The sequence below is a fragment of the Pinus tabuliformis genome, chromosome J, assembly GCF_031772625.1.
Source record: "Pinus tabuliformis cultivar Carrire ecotype Pingquan chromosome J, CPIR1, whole genome shotgun sequence".
Classification (NCBI taxonomy): Eukaryota; Viridiplantae; Streptophyta; class Pinopsida; order Pinales; family Pinaceae; genus Pinus; species Pinus tabuliformis.
In genome coordinates this window covers 942,964,456-942,985,758 of record NC_142295.1, presented here as the reverse complement: position 1 = coordinate 942,985,758, position 21,303 = coordinate 942,964,456, and the positions used below count along the sequence as shown (strand labels likewise).

The window sequence follows — 21,303 nt, the reverse complement described above, 5'->3', positions numbered from 1 at the left end:
AATGTTCCATTCAACACAACGACACAGGATAATAATGAGTACATGTTGAATGAGAATGCCATGCTCAGAAGAGAACTTGTTACGGTGAAACAAAAGGCGAAACATCTTGCGGCGAAGAATCAATGATTGCCATCAAAAAATTTCAGCACCGTAGAATGGAAGTCATCCATGCAGGAAGAATTAGGCCCAATGGAGGATACCATGGCACAACTATATGATGAGATGATACTTATACACCAGGTGGTGGCTCCACTCATTAGTATCCAAAAGAAAGCACAAGAAGTGGTAAAGCTCCTGAAAGTAACAAACAAAGTTGTCAAACAAATTCAAGAGTGGGCTACTAAGTATTCATATGCTCCACAACATTTGGAAAATAAATACATGATTGCCACATAAATGGACAAAGTTTAGTTGATACTCCACCTACAAAATTGCTTGCATCTTGGAGCACAGTTAGTTAGTACTATTGTTGCCTATAACCGACTGCATAATGGTTTTGAGTCTCTAAAATAGAAGCATGGGATGCCCAAAATAGGAACACTTGAAGCAATTAGGGGTATATAAGTCATCTTCCAGGAGATCAGGCAATATATTGAGCAGATTAAGCAGACAACGAAACAGGAAGGCTTGGAGGTAACCAAAGACATTATTCGGCAATACGCCATTGCACCAATCAAAGTTCATATCTAAATTTCATGGCTATGGAATAATGTACAATCAACCTCCAAGAACATATTGACGGGGGCACTAGAGGTAAAGATGCTCTACATTGGAGCCTTTCCATTTCGGGTCAAAGACATCTCAATGAAGTTAAGAGCATGGCACACTTACATTACAAATCAGCTCCATATAGAAGCAAATGACTTATCAATTTGATGAGTCTTTGTCCCATTATCATTTTTTCGTATATAGTCGTCATCACATTTGTAATTTGTCTTATGTAATAAATGGTAAGTAATGAAGCCCAAGGGACACATGTGGAATGTGAATAGCCAAACATTGGAATATAATGAGTCATGTATAGCATATGAATAGTCATAGAAGAAAAAGAGTCATTTGGAAGCTCAAAGGTCATTGTTACTTGTTATAAATGGCTCCTCATAACTCAAGTAAAGGGATTTTTGGAGGGCTTGGATTCTATAGGTCTTACCTTGGCTTCTCTTAGAAGATATAGGAGATAGATCATTCTTTGGAGAAATAAGTTTTGGCTTCATGTTCCATTATTAGATACAATGTTTTTATCTATGGAATAGTGTACTTGGGATCTTTCACTTTTAATCATTATCTCAATGAGCCGACACTTCTTCATACATGTAGCTAGACTATTTTGATTATGTTTATGGTATATGTTGTTTTAATTACATACTAAGTTAATGAACTAATTCGTTGCTTAGCTATGGATAATATTGAATGTGTGCTGAATTGATTTAACAATTGTTGTTTATTATGTGGATTAATCTACAGGTATTCAATAAGCCTTCCTCTTTCTTCCCGAGTTCCCCTATATCATAGTACAATTACTTTTCTAACTGATGGCTCATTTCTCTCACTAGTTGTGGAAGTCTCCCTCGTGCCCCTTACCAGTAGAAAGCAAAGCTAAGGTGTGATATTATATGCATTCTTTCTACAATGTATAAAGCTTCCATTTGTGATAAATCTTGAGCAATTATTATTGGTTTTCCTAAATGATTTTTTACAGTAAAATATTTGTGTTATTTATTTTCCAATGGAAATTATTGAGGTAAACCCTTGGGAAATTCCATGTATTTATGGATTGTACTGCGTGTAAACCCTTTAACTCTGATTTCAGTAAGTGACTTGATAAGGACATTAAGTAAGGTAGCGCCATAAACAATGAGGATGGGGAAAGTGGTTCAATATAACTTGATATATCTTTAATAATTTTGTGTTTTCGCAGGTTTGCATCAGAGAGTGTTTGGAGCCCTACATGTTAGATTTTCTTATCAATGTGTCGAGCTAATTATCACAACCCATCATTAGGAGAACTACAGAAAAATCCTAATTTTTTATTTAATTGGTTGCCAAATGTAAATAATAATTACCTTAGATGTGCAAAAGAATTTATGTTAGCTTGTTTTGAATAATATATAAGATTGATTCAAAAAATGATTGGTAATGTAGTTAATTGATAAAGATTAATATTCATGTTAATTTAATAATAAACATTAATATGAATTAATCTACCTTACTATTAATCATAATAAATTGACTACTTTACTAATCAATGTAATTAATTATTATTCATTTTAATTATTATTATAATTATTTAACATTATTATTATTCATTAATTAGTTAGCATAATTATTAATATTTATTAATTAACTATATTATTTTAATTATATTAATTGTATTATGATTAATTTGGTCTTTAGAATGGTCCAACATTTTTTTTAAGATATTAGGAGGAGAGAAGACAACCCTAATTTGATTTTTGTTGAGGATGCTGACAATTTTGTCGGTGGTACGCTTGATATATGGAAGTTTGATAGTTTTTATGAAGTCTTCTTTATTTTTAAGCTTATTGTTATTTAAATAATTTTTTATGGCCTTCTTAATTATTTTTTCATTGTACCCATGACTTTTGAAAACCTAGTTGATATTTTCAAGTTCGTTATTTAAGTGATCATTGCCACATATTCTCTTGGCTCTAATTTAAGTGATCATTGCCACATATTCTCTTGGCTCTAATAACAAGGGTGTTTATTAGGCCAATTTTTTGTGAGTGGTGATGGTGAGAGTTCTCTTGAATATATTTATCAATGTGGGTTTTCTTACAATATACCTTATGAGCTAATCTACCATCTTGCTTTTTGGAGAGAAGGATGTCAAGGAAAGGTAGTTCCCCATTTTTTTCCAATTCCATAGTGAATTTAATGTTGGCCATTTGGTTATTCATATGGTCCAAGAATTCCTGAAGATTTTCTCTACCATGAGGCCAAATAAAAAGAGTAGCATCCACAAATCTTCTCCAATGATTGGGCTTTAGAGAAAAAGAGTTGATGGAATTTTCCTCAAAGGATTCCACGAAAATATTTGCGAACACAGGGGAGAGTGGAGAACCCATAGCAATGTCATATGTTCATACATAAATGGCCCCTCTATAACTGAAATAAGTAAATTTCAAGCATATTCTCACAAGGTCAACAATTTGATATATATTTTTGTATACATTTTTTTTTGGTGTTTATAATTTCTAACAATTACATTGAGCCTGGAATATGCCTTAAAGCTACTTTTGCATGGCTAAGAGCTTGTCATCCTTAGACGTAAGGAAACATGTTAACGACTCAAGACCCAAAGGCATTTCGATGGAGTGGAAGCATGACCCCTTATGGACCACTAATAGGTAATTCTAGATGTCATGGTTTTCCTTGAATAATGGTGATGAGTTAGCCTACATTCACAGATAGCAACTAGTGATAGTTGTCCTCACCTCTGGTCTGACAACTGGGTTATGATAGGCTTTCCCTCTATATAAAAGTTATAATAATTACGTACTAGCATAGCAATATAAATTAAATGGCTGGTAAACATCGATATGCATCAAAACACTTATCTTATGATACATTTCAAGTTGTCAAAATTATAAAACAATCATAAAATTAACTAAATTATAACTCTATTTTTTATTATTAATTATACAAAAATAATATGAGTAGTCCTTAGGTACAACTTTTTATAAAGTTTTACAATTTATTTTCTGATTTAATTTGTCTAGAATCCGAAGGACTCATTGAAATCACAAGTTTGACAAGTGAACTCTTCACAATCAATGTGTCCCAGGGGTTTTTTAGGGTGTTGAATCCATATATATAGTCAAAAAACCAATCTAAACAACACAAATCAAGATTTGGCCACATTTTTTCGTTGGACTCCGACAAAAAATCTGCCTGAAACTCTAAAAAAACGCACTTAAAGACTACTCCAAAATAATATATGAATTAAACATATATGCATTTAAAACATGCAATAAGATTCTTAATCATGTAGATTTGCTCCACCTTCACCATATAAACTTTGTTACAACACCATGGACCAACTCCATGTATTACTAATACCAAATGCCCAAAAAAGTATCATGTTCATGTGACATTTTTTTAATTAATTAATTTAATTAAAATTATAAAAAGGACATAACTATTGAGAGAAATCTCAACCTAATCTTTAACCTATGAAATATAAACAATTTGTTTACATGAGATTTAGTTCCCATAGAATCTTAGGTTCAAAATTCATGGAGAAAGATTACTATAAAAACCACTTTGAAAATTAAATCCTTACCATTACTAATTAAATTGAAATTTTAAAAACTTATAGACTTATAAATATAATTCAATCAAAATACCTAACAAAATTATACTTAAAAAAACCGAATTATAATAAATGTGATCTATTAATAAAGTAAAACAAAACTGATGATAAACCAATTAAAAGAAATAAAAATACCTAGGAAAAAAAACAAAAATTGAAATTTTTTTCATAGATTTAAATAACACTTTATATCAGTTAAAAAATGATGCATAACATAAATGGAACATAAATATATATTAACAAAAATTATAACAATAATCTTATTAATTTTTGATAAATATGTATTAAATATATTAATTTTTATTGATGATGCGAGTTTTTAGAAAAAATGATGCATAACATAAATGGAACATAAATATATATTAATAAAAATTATAACAATAATTTTATTAATTTTTTATACATATGTATTAAATATATTAATTTTTATTGATGATGCGAGTTTTTAGAGTATTGTGTGAATTTATCGAACAATAAGATTCACTTAAATTAAACAACACTTTACATCTCATTAAACAAAAATAAATGCTACAATAACCAATCAACCCAAATAAAGCATAAATATTATAATGAAAAGATGGTCACAATCACTTTATTAATTTTTTTTTATTAATGTGCATTAACTATATATTATTTATGAAAAGATGGTCACATTCACTTTATTAATTTTTTATTAATATGCATTAACTATATTATTTTTTAATTAATTTGTATGGAATGAAATAAAGCATAAATATTATAATGAAAAGATGGTCACAATCACTTTATTAATTTTTTCTATTAATGTGCATTAACTATATATTATTTATGAAAAGATGGTCACATTCACTTTATTAATTTTTTATTAATATGCATTAAATATATTATTTTTTAATTAATTTGTATGGAATGATTTATGTGTATTGGTTAAAGAATTTTTATTTTGATTTAAGGTGGATAAAGATCTTTTGACTTTTTATTTCATTTTATTTTTTTAATTGAAGGCCTAGATCGATTCTCAATGGAATATGTTCAATATATGTTTCGAATGCTTATCAACAGTTGTAGTGTGTTACAGAGTTTGTTAGGTTGTATTGATTTTTAATACATTTAAAAAATTAGATTTGGCTCCCTTCCCACCAATTTCTTAAGGATTTGTGATTATTGCAATTCTAATAAGTTTATATTCTAATTAGATGAGAAATTAATATATATATATATATATATATATATATATGCAAATTTTATTTAGCAAAATTGTCCATTTTACAATAATGTAATTTTTTTTCCTCAAGTTAAATTAGATTCTTGCCACATGGCTCCCCGCCCACCAATTTCTTAGGGATTTGAGATTATTCCAGTTCTAATAAGTTCAAATTCTAATTAGATGGGGAAATTAATATATAAACAAATTTTATTTAGCCAAATGACCCATTTTACAATAAGATGTGTAATTTTTATTTATTTATTTATTTATTTATTTTATTTATTATTTTATTTTTTTCCTCAAGTTAAAGTTGACCCATGAGGTTTTTATATATGCTTAATCAAGTAAATGTGTACATTGGTAGAACATTCTTTGTGTTGCAATATTTTTTTGTTATATTTATGAAACTTTTGGCTATATCAACAACATTAATATTTTTAAAGTGGTTGTAACACTAATACATTAATTTAGTTTCATAAAATTAATATTAATATAAACTAGTAGTTAAATTTTTGTGTTGACATCCATTTCTACGACGACAATTTACCTGCCAGGGTATTATGATAATACATTAATGCACTCAACCTTTTTCAATATGAAAAAAAGCTATATTATATTCATAGATATTTTGGAATATACAACATTTGGCAGATCGTTGGGGTCAGCCATTAGGCTCATGAAGTAGGATCATGTGAATGAAAACTATAAGAGCCCGAGCATAGACATGCAAAACAGTGGAATGATATAAATCCATATCGTCTCTGGACATATCAAAATATATAAAGATCTGCTTAATAGTAGCATCTGTAATAGAAGAGGATGATAGAAAATAGAAGAAACATAGAAGACAATAGGTTCATGCTACGTACCATACATGAGAAGAGAAGGAATCAAAAATATAGAAGAAACAGGTTCATACAACGTACCAGATATGAGAAGAGAAAACTATTATGCTATGTACCAGGGAGACGGAATTCCTAGATGTTGTGCCGAATTTCTCCAACAGTGATGGAAACCTGCCATAATTCATTTGGAGAGGAAAGACCTTCTTTGGACAGCTCATCTGCCTCCTTGTTGAATGACCTTTCAATGTGTTGAATTGAGTAATCCTTGTGAGAATTCCATATAGATGCGATTCTTTCCAGCCACCCCAAAAGATTGATATTCTGAATGATATGAGCAGATCTCACATGATCTATGATCACCTTGGAATCACCAAAAATGTGCAGTCCTTGAATGTTTAGGAAGTCACAAAAGTTCAGGAGACCAGCCAAGGCCATTGCCTCCGCTTTGTTATTCGATCCCTTCCCACCATTCCATGAGATTTTAATATGCTGGTCCACATGAGAAATTATGTAAACTCCACAAGCACAGATTCCGTTCAAGGCTGCCCCGTCAAAATAAGCACGAGGAAGAACAAAAAGGTCCATCGAGCTCCCAACGTGTTTCTTGACATTTTGATGATTTTGAAGGGCCTGATGATGGGAAGGTGAGATAAGATAGAATCAATCACAGTGTAAAACTTACCTTTCTATCTTTTTTTTTTGTAAGCTTCGGTGGGACCCTCTCATTTTTACAACTTTTTACAACATTTTACAACCTCGCAGGATTCGAACTTGGGTGGGGGGTGTGAAAGCCATTCGCCCCAACCATTACATCATGCACATCATGTGCACTTACCTTTCTATCTTGAAACAATGCCTTATTTATCCATTTCCATATGGACCAGATAGGGATCAGCAGGATAGGCCTCCAATCAGTTCTCATTTTGCTCCACTAATGAAATGCCTCTCTTATTGATGAGAAAGAAATCCTATTCAGCACAAATTGATCAACAAGTGTTTTCCATATCTTCATAGCTAGAGCACAGATATGATAGTTGGATTCTTCATTCGCTTTGCAAATAGGACAGATTGTTGGCCCACACCAATTTCTTTTTTGTAAATTATCCCACATAAGATTCTTGTTGTTAAAAACCAGCCAGGGAAATAAAATAATCTTGGTAGTGCAGTTTGATTTCCAGAATACAATGGGGAAAATGTTGTCAGGAGAAGGTGGATTCTCCATCTGAAGCATGTTATAAATGTCTTTTACATATACTGTTGACCTCCCCTTTGATCCATTCCATATAAGATGATCTTCCTCCGATGTTTTAAAGATGCCCTTGCTTTGCATATGTGATATGACCTTATCCCATTGTGAAGATTGTTCACCATAAAGTCCTATCATTTCAGCCGACTTCCATATAGGAATAGAGCCCACCCATTTGTCTATGACCTGGTCCCAATAAAAAAACCCCATATGCTGAAGATAGAGAAGCAGCTGCTGAGGAATATTATAATCTGAAGCCTCACCCACCAATGGATCAAGGCCGATTAGGATATTTTTGCCCGATTGGAAGTTCCATGCCAAGTTTTTTAGAAAATAATACTCAATTTTATGAAAACTACGCCATATGGCAGAACCATTAGGAGGACCAAAAGTACCCTGTCTAAACCAAAATGAAATGTCTCTCTTATCCAAATATTTAGCCTTGATAATATTGCTCCAAATACTGATCCCGAAAACGGCCTTCCACAATGATTTGCAAAGAAGTGCAATACGGAATAAGTTTAAATCCAGAATACCCCATCCCCCGAGAGCTTTAGGCCGAGATAGATTCGCTAGCTTTGTCAGATGGAATTTTATATGATACCTATTTGCTCCCCAAATGAAATTAGCAAAACTCCAGTTCAATTTATGTATAATCTTAGCAGGGATGTAGAATAGATGAGCCCAATAGACCAATCACTGAACCATAACCATTTGAGTTAAAATAAATCTTCCTGCCAAAGAGACTTTTAAATTTCTAGGTCGCAATCCTTTTGATGAATCTTTCATGAATTCATGACCAATCTGCATAGGAGTATCCGATTGACTTGAAATGGAAGCCGAGATATTTCAGGCCCTCATGAAGGGGAGACACCTGGATATTAAAGAGATTGGAAAGATACGCTGCCATCTCGGAATTGATATCCTTCATGTAAAAGGATGATTTGTCCCCGTTTATACAAAGCCCCGTGGCTTTCTAGAATTTCCCCAAAATTGAATACTGACAGTCCCATTATGTTTGATGAGAAGCAGAACGGTCTCCTCTTTGCCCCGGTTTCAAAGTCAGAACTCTTGTCTATCATGAAATCATTTCCAAAAGACAAGAGCTCGGGGCCTGATGGATGGACTATTAATTTTCCATCCATTTTTTTGATATTCTGAAATTTAATCTTTTGAATATGGTGGTGGAAGAATCTAGGACAAAGGGTTCTATTCCCCATTTTATATCCTCTACATATATTGCCTTAATTCCAAGTTGAATTGGTCACGGCGCTGAATCTCACAAAATATTACAGGCAAAGCTCTGTCAGATCCACTCATTCCGGATTTTTACAGTTTCGAGTCTGCTCTAATATGACCAAAACCCAAGGAGCAACTTTGAAATTTGACATCGTTGAATTGGTCATGGAGCTGACTCTCACAAAATATTACAGGCAAAACAGTGTCAGATCCACTCATTCCGGATTTTTACAGTTTCGAGTCTGCTCTAATATGACCAAAACCCAAGGAGCAAAGTTTGTTTGGCGGTGAAACTCCAAACTGCCCAGGAACTACGAATTTTTTTCCAATCTTTGACCGAAAAACTTGGGCTCGATTTTTTTTTCCTAATATTTGACCGAAAAAATTGGGTTCGATTCCCCTACTCCACAACCATAAGCTGTTGTCTCTATTTATACCACACACAAATAACCGGTCGTCTCTATTTAAACGAAAACGGAGACGAAATGGGAGCGAGAAATTTGAGCTTCAATTCGGAGATCCACAATGCTTGAATTGCAGTGCAATGGCGGCTTATGTTGGTCCTTTTACAGGTAATTATTTGGTAGGGTTAATGATTAAAGACTCTGTGTTTTGTTCTGAAAGGTTATCAGTTCAAATCCAATGGCCTTTAGTTTAACACTTCTGTAAATTAAGTTTAAGAGAATGTGGAATTTGGTAGGTTTAATAATTAAGCACATGTGTTTTGGCTTTTAAAGGTCATAACTTCACATCTAAAGGTCTTATAACTGTTTCATAGATGATCTTGATCTCACAAACCAGAGATCTTGGCTTTTAAAAATCATAAATATAAATCTAAAAGCTTTTGTAAATTTGAACAATTAAATTCTGTTTTATTCATGATTTTGATCTCACAAATTAGAAATTAATTTTAAAAATCAAATGAAAATCCAGAAATAAATCTTTTATTTCACAAACCATATCTTACACCAATTCCAATTTGATGTCTGGCTAATACAATGCTATTGAAGTAATTTCCTTTACTGTTCATCATGTCACAAACCTGATTTCATTCCGCTGTTCATCATGTCACAAACCTGATTTCATTCCGCTGAATTTTGCAGACGAGTTGATCGATACAGTAAATTTGATATCCACCAGTGGAAAGGGAATTTTAATGGCTGACATGAGCACGCATGACATAGGCAGAGTACTGCACAGCATAAGCGTAGAGAACACGGAATACAATCGCCAGATTTTCCGCGAGATCCTCTTCGCAACAGAAGGAGCTCAAAATTATCTGAGCGCTGCCATTCTCCACGACGAAACCCTAACCCTGCGATCCCTAAGCGGAAACCTGTTTCTCGACATTCTGAGAGTTGGTGGGGTCGTTCCAGGAATCCGGATGGAGACGGCCACGGTTCGAATCGCGAGGACCCTCACAGAAGAGCTGGATGGCCTTACCCGGCGGTGCCAGAGGTATTACAAGGCCGGCGCCAGGTGCGCTCAGTGCAGGGCCGTAATTAAGATCAACCGGGGGGAGCCATCGCGTGTGGCGGTCCAAGAGAACGCTGAGAGCCTGGCTAGGTTTGCCATGATCTGCCAGAGAAACGGGCTGGTTCCGATTCTGAAACTCGAGATCCTTCGAGAGGGTTACGCCTTTGACATTCAGCAATGCGCCGACGCGACGGAGATATTTTCGGCGGCCCTTTTCAAGTCTCTGAACGACCGCCGGGTTCTGCCAGAGGCTCTTTTATTAATGGCCACCATGATTCTGCCCGGATCTGATGGACCCGAAGCTTGTCCAAACCCCCACCTCGTCGTCGGGTACACTCTCCAGGCATTGCAGCGAACCGTTCCGGTCTCTGTTCCGGCCGTGTTTTTTGACCCGCTGGGGCAAAGCAAGGATGATGCGATTCTGAATTTGAATCTATTGAATAAAATGGATGCGGCCAAACCCTGGAATCTGTCATTCTGTTTCAGCAGAGAGTTTCAACAGTGTGCTCTTGTGCCCTGGGCTGGAAAAGACGAGAAAATAGAGGAAGCCCAGAAGGCCCTTCTCTTGCTTTGCCAAGCCAACTCCCTGGCTGCAACTGGAAAATGGGTCAAAGCTCCATGACTGGGTGAACTGCCATGGCCAAAAAGGGGTAAAACGATCTCGCGGAAGACTGTGAAAGCTGAAATTTTCCTGCTTCCTGCATCTTGCGAAGCATTCTGCTTCTCTCGGCCTCAAGTCCGCTTGTTCCTGTATGTAATGAAATACTAAACTATTTTTATAGAACCAGTAAAATGAATTCTCATACTAATATGCTGTTGATATGTATATATATAAAATTTTGTAGGACCTTTCATTTTCACTGTATTGAAACCTGAAATCTAATTATTGAATTTCTGTTGTTGAATACCTTCACTGTATTGAAACCTGAAATCTAATTATTGAATTTTTGTTGTTGAATACCTTCAAAGGTTATGGACGATGGGAACATGTGGTACGACTTTGCCTTGTTATGGTTGGATTACAGTGTAATTGTGGTCATTCATGTGCGTTGAGAAGAGCATGTTATGGTGGCAGCCTACTAATAACATTGATTATCTGATATGAGGGATATTTTGACTTATTCCCCTTTTGACTCAAAATGATATTTAGGATGGTTTCCCTTGGGTCAACTTTATATATGGTATTTTAATGGTATGATGATAAAATTTCATAGACCGTATGAAGGTTCTCACACCTATTCTCTTAATGGATAGTTGTAGATTTTGGCCATTGCTGTTGTGTGAGGGATGAGAATAAAATGAGGGGTGGTTTGAGGGATGAGAATAAAATGAGGGGTGGTTTGAAACTTGTTTTATTAGTGTTATTTGAGTGGTTTTTCATTAATTTTATCTTTTAAATAAATAATGATTTTGTTCAATTGTATTTATTAGTTTAATTTTATGATTTTAGTGAGTATGAAATAGGGTTGTAAAATAAGTTAGTTTTTATGATTGTGTTTATGATTGATTTAATCATTGTTTTTTTTTACAATTTTTCCTATTACCTTGCGTTTTTATATAGTTAGGTTGGGCTCTGATGTGAGGAGGGTGGGGTTGCATTGGTTCTAGTGCCTAAAAATCTAAGATATATAATGCTCAAATTATATAGGAGGTACAATGAACAAATATAAGTAAGGTTTTTGATGCTGAAGTAAACAATCGTTTTCTAGCTTAATTTCCAAGCATGGATGATAAGATGGATAAAGGGAAAGCGAAAATGGAGGAGGGAAAGGCACTTCAGGCCAACTAGAAGGCAAAACCTAGGAATTATAGGAAATATAGCAAAGGTGACAACTCTAATAAGCTAACCAAGGGTAAATTGAGGCAAGGGAAGCAGCGTTGAGATTTCCTAGGTGATTTCCACAACACATAAAAGTCGAGGTGGACAAACTGGAGCATAAAGTTTCAGAGAAAAGGGTAAACACCTCTTTTGAGGATATCAATGTTGGACTTATCAATTGGATACTGATATTGCCTTCTATAGAAGCTAAGACATGAAATATCAATGACAAATATATGTGTATTAGCAAACCAAATCCATTGTGGCTCAGAACATTGAGGAGCAAAGTATTGACCATAAGGCCATTATTGAGAATATGGGCTTCCTAGATAAAAATACGAAGCATTGGTAAAAGTTCTTAAGTATATATGGAAATAGTTGTTGGCATTATGAGACAAGTGTTGTCCTTGATGGCAAATCACACAGATGACAAATCATAGTGCAGAAGGTTAGCAGCAAGGAATTGATGATCAGACTACAAGTATGAAGAGAAAATACATATACGCAGGTTCATTGTGACTAAGCCGCGTATACACGCGGGTTAGACGTTTCCAAGGCGCGTAAGCGTATACACGCACTTCCATGCAAGGAAAAGCGCGTATATGTTGGAGAACTTACTTTTGGTCCGTGGTAGTTAGTCCTCGGTATTTGAACCTATGGTTTTGGACCATGGTATCTCGTGAGAAGTGTTGATCCCAAGTATTGGGTCCATGGTATTGTTTTATTATGGTTTTGGACCGTGGTATTGAGCAAGGCCTAAGACTATAAAAGGAGAAGAAGATCATTTGGCAAGTGTATTGAAAAAGTCTTGAATATCTTATGAAGTATGAGATCCAGTATGCAAGTTATGGGTTGATGATGCATTTCTTGATCTGAGCTAAGGAGGGATCTCACCGGTTGATGGAGAACAAGATCTAAGGAGAGATCGGGATCAAATGGTTTGAAATGAACTATCTCTATATGATTGATTATGTTTATTCTAGATCTGTATACTGACGCATGTAATGATCTGAACTGGGTATAACTTAAGTTTGAAATCGCTGCAAGTCATGATTGAATATTTATAGATCTGTACGCGGGTTGGCTTTGGTGTAAGCGCGCATATACGCAGGTTGAGTTCATTGTAGTAGCATATACCTTTTGAGCTATGATATTACAGGTGGTTCTGGTTGTTGAAGGGTTCTGATGACAGTTTAATGGTGTCAGTATTTTGCATATCTTGGTTGGTTGATTGTGTAGTGATGGATGAGAACTAATATGGATCAGGATCATAATGACTCATATTTATGTGATCTGATGGACTAGATCTGGGTGCTAACACATATATTATCCTTGTAAATGTAATGATCTAGTTATGTATGAAGTCAGGAAGTGCAGCGAAGTTATGAATAAGTGATTAGTGACATATACGCTGGTTCATCTTGATGAAGTTGCGTATACACGCAGGTTCAACATTTCCAAGTAGCGTATGCACTCAGATGCATGATTTTGATGATACAGTTGGTCTAATTGTTATTGAAGAGTTCAGTGTCTGCTTTGAGTTCTGTGACTGTGTTGATTGACAGGGTTTCAGTGTTTCAGTGATTCAGAGATTGATGATGCTAGTAGTGATTGTTTTGAGCTTCAATGATAGTTATGGGTCCAGTATGAAAATTTGATGAAACGTGGCCTTCAGATTATAGTGTTGTGCTTCAAGAGTATCCAGTCTAAAAATTTATGAAACGTGGTACCCGGAGGAGAGAAGATTGTAGGTCGGCGCCTACGTACTAGTATCTTAGCTAGTACAAGAGCAAAGGGGGTTGGAGCTCCTTTCCAGGAGAGTCTGGAGAACGAGAGAAGGTTGTAGCCTTCTGCAGGTTGTAGCCTGTGTGCTGGTAAAGGACTGCATCAGTACATTGTAAAAGAAGTTTCTTAATAAAGGAAGATAGAAACGAATTGCAGCAGGTGGTTTTCACCCACATTGGGTTTCCACCTTATATCATGGTGTTCATGTGTGTTGCTTATGTGTGTTGATCTATCTGTTTTACTGCTACTATTGACTGTTAATATGGCTAATAATGTTCTGATGCATCCATTAAAGATCACATAACTGAATCATGAGTTTAATGGTTATACGCTAGTTGATTTAGACACAGTTGCGTATACACGCGGGTTCCTTTAAATGAAGTAGCGTATACATATCTAAGTATGAAAATGAAAAGTTTTATTGATTAGATAATACTGATTCACCCCCCCCTCTCAGTATTATTTCCAACAATTGGAATCATAGCGGGTCCTTTGGTAGAAGCTTGATCGCTTGAAGGAGATCCGTGGAACTATGGGAAAGAAGCTTAAGAAGAAAGCACCTAAGAAGAAGAAGACATCTCAGAAGAACTATGACAGTGGGAGAATCGATTGGGGATTAGGTATAAGAAGCTCTTCAGATTCAGAATTAGATTCAGAATCATTTCAAAATGAAGATGAACTATCAGGTATGAATTTGCTATCCTCTGATGTTCCTGCTATCTATCCATTTGGAAAAGATGAAAGTGATAGCGAAACAACTGAATTTGCTTTTATGGGTCAACAAGAAAGATATCAAATAGAGGCAGAATTTAAAAGGCTCTCAGATAAAATCAGAGATCAACAAGATCTAATGAACAAAAGGGAATGTGACTTCAAAGAAGAAGCTACCAAACATAAGGCCCAACTGGAGGAAGGAAACAAGGTAAGGAAGTTATTCAAGGACAAATGTCAAAAGTTGCAGGATGAAGTAACATCACTAAGAGATGAAGTCAATGAAAGAAGCACAACCATCAAGAAACTCAGAGATAGATCCAGTTACTATGAAAGTCTTGAAGCCATGAACCGCTCGCTAAGGGAAGACCTTGAAGAATCAAAGAAGCAGAATAAATATCTACTCCAAGCTATTGAAAGACAGGTAAACGAAGTTATCAGCTTAAAATCTCAGCTAGAATGTGCCTTCAGAATTCGTCAAATGCAGCAGGATCTGAATGAAGAACAAGAAAAGGAGATTCTCAAACTGAGGCATCAGTTGGAAGAAGGAAGGAAAGCTGAAGAAGACATGAAGAAGCAATGTCTAGAAAAGGAAGAACAGCTTCAAGTTGAGGTAAATATCTTGAAAGGTAAATTAGAAGAAAAGGATAAACTGTTGCGATTTATGGGAAAGGGTGCAAGGGCATACCCCAGAGAAACACTTCCTGCTGAAATGGTCTCCAGGAATGATGAACAAATCCATGGAGTAAGGCCTTATGTGTATACGCTCGTAAAGTCACCAAATTGAAAAGAATGTAGACAATACAACTTCTAGTTTATTCACTTATAGTTTCTGACACTCAGAAGGGGACTAGCTTCACTTACGCTCAGAGCTGCCTCTCTCTGCCATTGTATTAGCGGAGTAGTCGCCTAGGGTTGGATGATATTCTTAGTAGTCAAAGGTCTCCTGCTATCAAGACAGGTCTTGGTTTTCATGAATCTGTTGAAGGTGAATCTAGTTCACAAGGTGAGGCAAGGAACTCTAAAGAGAAATCCAAAATGATCAACAAGGAGATGAGAGGTCAACCTCATCAACAATCAAGGAAAGAGATTCTTCAAAGAAAATATCTTACTCCCAACTATGGTCGGCCATTTACTCAGTTGAATAATATTGAATGTTATGAATGTCATAATCTTGGACATGTTGTAGCTAGATGCAGAAGAAGGATGGTTCAAGATCATCACACAGAAAGATCATCACATTCCAGGTACTTCAATGGATATTGTCTTTCTTGCAATATGTTTGGTCACAAAGCCGTTGATTGCTACATGAGGGATATGAAACATGTAAGATGTTATGCATGTAACAAGCTTGGACATATAGCAAAGGAATGTGGGAACAAAGGACGGACATCACACCAAAAGGAGAAAACATCATCACACTTGAAGATATGGAAGAAAAAGGAAGTACAGCCAGAAAGATGTGGCACGGCACAATGTACTCAGATACAACACAACACAGACATAACAGACTCAGAGGGAGCTGAAAGTATAAAACTTCAGTATCCTGAATCTCATACACAAGTTACATAAATGGAAGTCGCGTATATACGCGAGTTAGACACTGCAAAGTCGCGTATATGTCAGTCTGAGGAAAAGCAGTGAGGACAGGCTCAGAAAAAGGATCTGATATGATTCAGTCCATTATTTGCTCTATTGGTTAATAGTTGCAGTCTGCTGAGGATGTGTGGAAATGTTTTGATACTTGTAAGATGTCTAGAGGTGTTTGATCCTAACTTGATGATGATGATGTCTTGATACTTATTGCTGATATATGCATGATCAGATCTAACAGATGGCACAGGTTGAGGGGGAGCATATGCCTTTAATAATTCATTGTTGGCATTATGGTTAATAGTCCTTGGTGATGATGCTTATATGGCTAAATGGTATATCTTGCTATGATGTGGTTATGAGTTGTCCATGATAAAATCTCATATGATTCTTGGGGTTACATAGTTGATGTTCATTTGTGGATTGATTCTTAGATGGTGCATATATATGGTGATCAGGATAAGGAGTAGTACAAAGCTTGAATACAGAACTTCATTACTTGATAATGAGTCTCTCATATGCTGTTGTCGTCATATGCATAAAGATCATGATGCAAGGTTCCTATAGCTCTTGGTGCCCATAGTTGATGATATAAAGAAGTTTTGACAAATGAGGTTGAGCTCAAGATACATAGTGCTGATACATGGATGACTACTCAAAGTTGCTTTGTTGGAGACATGATGATGAGTTCTTATCTATATGATGATAGGATGATACTTACATATGTTGATTGATGCATATGTTCCCAAGTAATGATACTTGGATCATGTAGATCTTGACGTTGATGTAATCGCTATGGTGATTTCACATATAATGTGAATGATTTCATGATGATGTTTAAAAGGAGGAGTTGACATCTATGTTCAGACATACCTTGTTACAGGTTGCTGATATGGAAATGGTTGTACGCGAGTTTCATAAGGACTATCTGCGTATATACGCTTGTTTAGGATACAGTCGCGTATATGATAATTTGAAGGAAATCAGTGGGTCAAACTCAGAATGAGAAGATTCTGATATGGGTCTGACAAAGACCATCTGGCACAGGTTCAGGGGGAGCAGATAATCTTCTAATAATGCATTGTTGGCATTATCTTAGAAGCTCTTGGTTCAAGTACTCAAGTTGTTTGGTTCAGGTGGATCAGCTGCAGAAAGGAGAACAGAAGGAGAACATGGTTGCTGCTATTGTCAGATGCTGCTAATAGTAGTTATTGGTGATTTGCATAGTCTTGATATTTCATCTCTATGTCATGTATCTCTTTTATGGTGTCAAGGTCATGTAACGGCCTATTTTGGTTTCCCCACTATGCCTGGGATGAATATGTAATGTATTTGGTTGTCATATTTCTGATGTATTCCCACTTGGTTGGGTGGATGATCCCCACTTGGTTGGGTGATGGATGTATGTATTGAGTCTTTTGGTGATAGGAAGGTCTTTTATGATGTATAAGTCTTGGTTCTTCTTGAAGAACATCTTTTGCAGATCTTGCCTACAGTCAAGGGGAGCATGAACAACACATTTCAGCAAGAGCAGAGCTTTCAGCATGTAGCATGGACAGATTGGTACACCTTGGCATATACAAAGGGGGAGCTCATTCAAAGAGTTCAGCAGGTACTCAGGGGGAGTATGAACAGTGGAATGCTTATCTTGGAAAGAGAATATCTTGCTTCACCCTTTGCCCTTGATGTCAAAGGGGGAGAGTGATTTGGTGTTGTTGCCATCAAGTCCAAAGGGGGAGATTGTTGGCATTATGATGCATGTGTTGTACTTGATGGCAACCCACTCATAGAAGAACATCTCACTTACATATAACTAGATCAATCTACAGATGTGACTAAATGCATGGGATGCAGGACAACTCAAAGGAATAAGAAGATCAAGTTCTAAGTGTGACAAGTTAGCTTTGCCATCAAGTCCAAAGGGGGAGATTGTTGGCATTATGAGACAAGTGTTGTCCTTGATGGCAAATCACACAGATGACAAATCATAGTGCAGAAGGTTAGCAGCAAGGAATTGATGATCAGACTACAAGTATGAAGAGAAAATACATATACGCAGGTTCATTGTGACCAAGCCGCGTATACACGTGGGTTAGACGTTTCCAAGGCGCGTATGCGTATACACGCACTTTCATGCAAGGAAAAGCGCGTATATGTTGGAGAACTTACTTTTGGTCCGTGGTAGTTAGTCCTCGGTATTTGAACTTATGGTTTTGGACCATGGTATCTCGTCAGCGTTGATCCCAAGTATTGGGTCCATGGTATTGTTTTATTATGGTTTTGGACCGTGGTATTGAGCAAGGCCTAAGACTATAAAAGGAGAAGAAGATCATTAGGCAAGTGTATTGAAAAAGTCTTGAATATCTGATGAAGTATGAGATCCAGTATGCAAGTTATGGGTTGATGATGCATTGCTTGATCTGAGCTAAGGAGGGATCTCACCGGTTGATGGAGAACAAGATCTAAGGAGAGATCGGGATCAAATGGTTTGAAATGAACTATCTCTATATGATTGATTATGTTTATTCTAGATCTGTATACTGACGCATGTAATGATCTGAACTGGGTATAACTTAAGTTTGAAATCGCTGCAAGTCATGATTGAATATTTATAGATCTGTACGCGGGTTGGCTTTGGTGTAAGCACGTATGTACGCAGGTTGAGTTCATTGTAGTAGCGTATACCTTTTGAGCTATGATATTACAGGTGGTTTTGGTTGTTGGAGGGTTCTGATGACAGTTTAATGGTGTCAGTATTCTGCATATCTTGGTTGGTTGATTGTGTAGTGATGGATGAGAACTAATATGGATCAGGATCATAATGACTCATATTTATGTGATCTGATGGACTAGATCTGGGTGCTAACACATATATTATCCTTGTAAATGTAATGATCTAGTTATGTCTGAAGTCAGGAAGTGCAGCGAAGTTATGAATAAGTGATTAGTGACATATACGCTGGTTCATCTTGATGAAGTTGCGTATACACGCATGTTCAACACTTCCAAGTAGCGTATGCACTCTGATGCATGATTTTGATGATACAGTTGGTCTAATTGTTATTGTAGAGTTCTGTGTCTGCTCTGAGTTCTGCGACTGTGTTGATTGACAGTGTTTCAATGTTTCAGCGATTCAGAGATTGATGATGCTAGTAGTGATTGTTTTGAGCTTCAATGATAGTTATGGGTCCAGTATGAAAATTTGATGAAACATGGCCTTCAGATTATAGTGTTGTGCTTCAGGAGTATCCAGTCTGAAAATTTATGAAACGTGGTACCCGGAGGAGAGAAGATTGTAGGCCGGCGCCTACGTACTAGTATCTTAGCTAGTACAAGAGCAAAGGGGGTTGGAGCTCCCTTCCAGGAGAGTCTGGAGAACGAGAGAAGGTTGTAGCCTTCTGCAGGTTGTAGCCTGCGTGCTAGTAAAGGACTGCACCAGTACATTGTAAAAGAAGTTTCTTAATAAAGGAAGATAGAAACGAATTGCAGCAGGTGGTTTTCACCCACATTGGGTTTCCACCTTATATCATGGTGTTCATGTGTGTTGCTTATGTGTGTTGATCTATCTGTTTTACTGCTACTATTGACTGTTAATATGGCTAATAATGTTCTGATGCATCCATTAAAGATCACATAACTGAATCATGAGTTTAATGGTTATACGCTAGTTGATTTAGACACAGTTGCGTATACACGCGGGTTCCTTTAAATGAAGTAGCATATACATATCTAAGTATGAAAATGAAAAGTTTTTTTGATTAGATAATACTGATTCACACCCCCCCCCCTCTCAGTATTATTTCCAACAATAGTGGGACAACACTGAATTCAAGGAGCTTAATATCCAATCTTTATAGTCATCTGCTAATACCAACCAAAGCCTCGTCTATGTAGTCTCACACTGGGATCCTAATGAATAAGTGTTATCTTGCCATTCTTTGTTATCTTTTTAAGTTTTTATGACAAACATTAAGAAAAGTTTATTCCATGTTATTGTTAGAAATATAAGTACTTTGTTGCCTATTCTAGCTTGAACTATTTTATATGTTATCGATTTTGATGAGTCTTATTCTACCATATTGTTATGTTTATAAGTTGATTATAGTTCTAGAAAAAACATAGAATAGCTTGAAACAAACATATGACTCCTCTTGGCTTTTGAAAAACACTAGTATTATTTTGATTTGCTAAACAATATTAATAAAATAGTTCTACTAGTTTACAAAATAATGTTGAAGAAATAGATCATTAACAATTTAATAACACAAATATTTTACTTTGGAAACTTATCTAGGAGAATGGATAAGAAATAACCTTTGTTTGGCTCTTTTTATACCTAGGAATGATTAGAAGTGTAAGTTATTCACTCTCTAACAAAGATTAGTGTTGTTATTATTCCTCAGTTGTGTTGATCTCTTATAAATCCTTAGCGTTTCCACTTCAGTGACCTCAACTTATCAGGACTTAAAGCTTCTTAATGCCAATAAGCTACAATTGCCACCCCTTTATTCATCTTCTAATAATTGTTTTACTACTTTCCTTGATTAGTTTTCCTTCCTCTAGGAAAGCTAAGAGACTTCCAAACATGTTCATTTGCCTCTTAAAAACCTTAATATTGCCAAGGGAACCATCCAACATAACCACCTCCAATAACAAATTTTAGTGTTACATTTCTTCTTTTCAAGATTACTTTTGGATGCAGGTATCACATATATCTTCCTATTCATTGGGATATAAGTGCGTCACTTTTTTGTGTGGCCATATCCTTTGCTAGGTAAGCTGGAGTCTTTAATCTTGGGCACTTCCTCTTTCTATAGACAAAATATCTCTCTTTAATATTGTGGATGTATGGTTGTGAATGCTAATGGATCCTTTCCTCCCCATGCCTTTTGTGTAGTTTGTGGAGTGACAATGTTACCAGCTTTACAAGAACTTTACCAAGTTCTCATTTTTGGAGGCCGCGTCAAATCATGATTTTCATGGTAGTTTTGAAAAGTGGTGATTTGACATCACTCTTTTTTCATTTCAATGTTAAAATTCCAACATTTTTTAACCATGACATTAAAAATC

At 35.8% G+C, this 21,303-nt stretch overlaps 2 protein-coding genes and 1 long non-coding RNA gene across 3 annotated transcripts; 1 reads left to right on the top strand and 2 right to left on the bottom strand.

Moving 5' to 3' along the window:
• Positions 1-6,496: 6,496 nt before the first annotated feature.
• On the bottom strand, positions 6,497-6,949 carry LOC149229900 (uncharacterized). Its single transcript, XM_089381153.1, has one exon. The coding sequence runs from the start codon at positions 6,947-6,949 to the stop codon at positions 6,497-6,499; it is 453 nt and encodes a 150-aa protein (XP_089237279.1).
• A 1,712-nt stretch (positions 6,950-8,661) lies between these two features.
• LOC149229898 (fructose-bisphosphate aldolase 8, cytosolic-like) lies at positions 8,662-11,037 on the top strand. The gene is made up of 2 exons (XM_089378774.1): positions 8,662-9,421; positions 9,953-11,037. Exons 1-2 carry the CDS (start codon positions 9,394-9,396, stop codon positions 10,945-10,947), a joined length of 1,023 nt encoding a protein of 340 aa, XP_089234900.1. The 5' UTR covers positions 8,662-9,393; the 3' UTR covers positions 10,948-11,037.
• Positions 9,772-10,047, bottom strand: LOC149229899 (uncharacterized). Its single transcript, XR_016247976.1, has 2 exons — positions 9,926-10,047; positions 9,772-9,891 (listed from the first exon to the last, which is right to left on the bottom strand). It is a non-coding gene; the product is annotated as an uncharacterized LOC149229899 (long non-coding RNA).
• Positions 11,038-21,303: the final 10,266 nt, after the last annotated feature.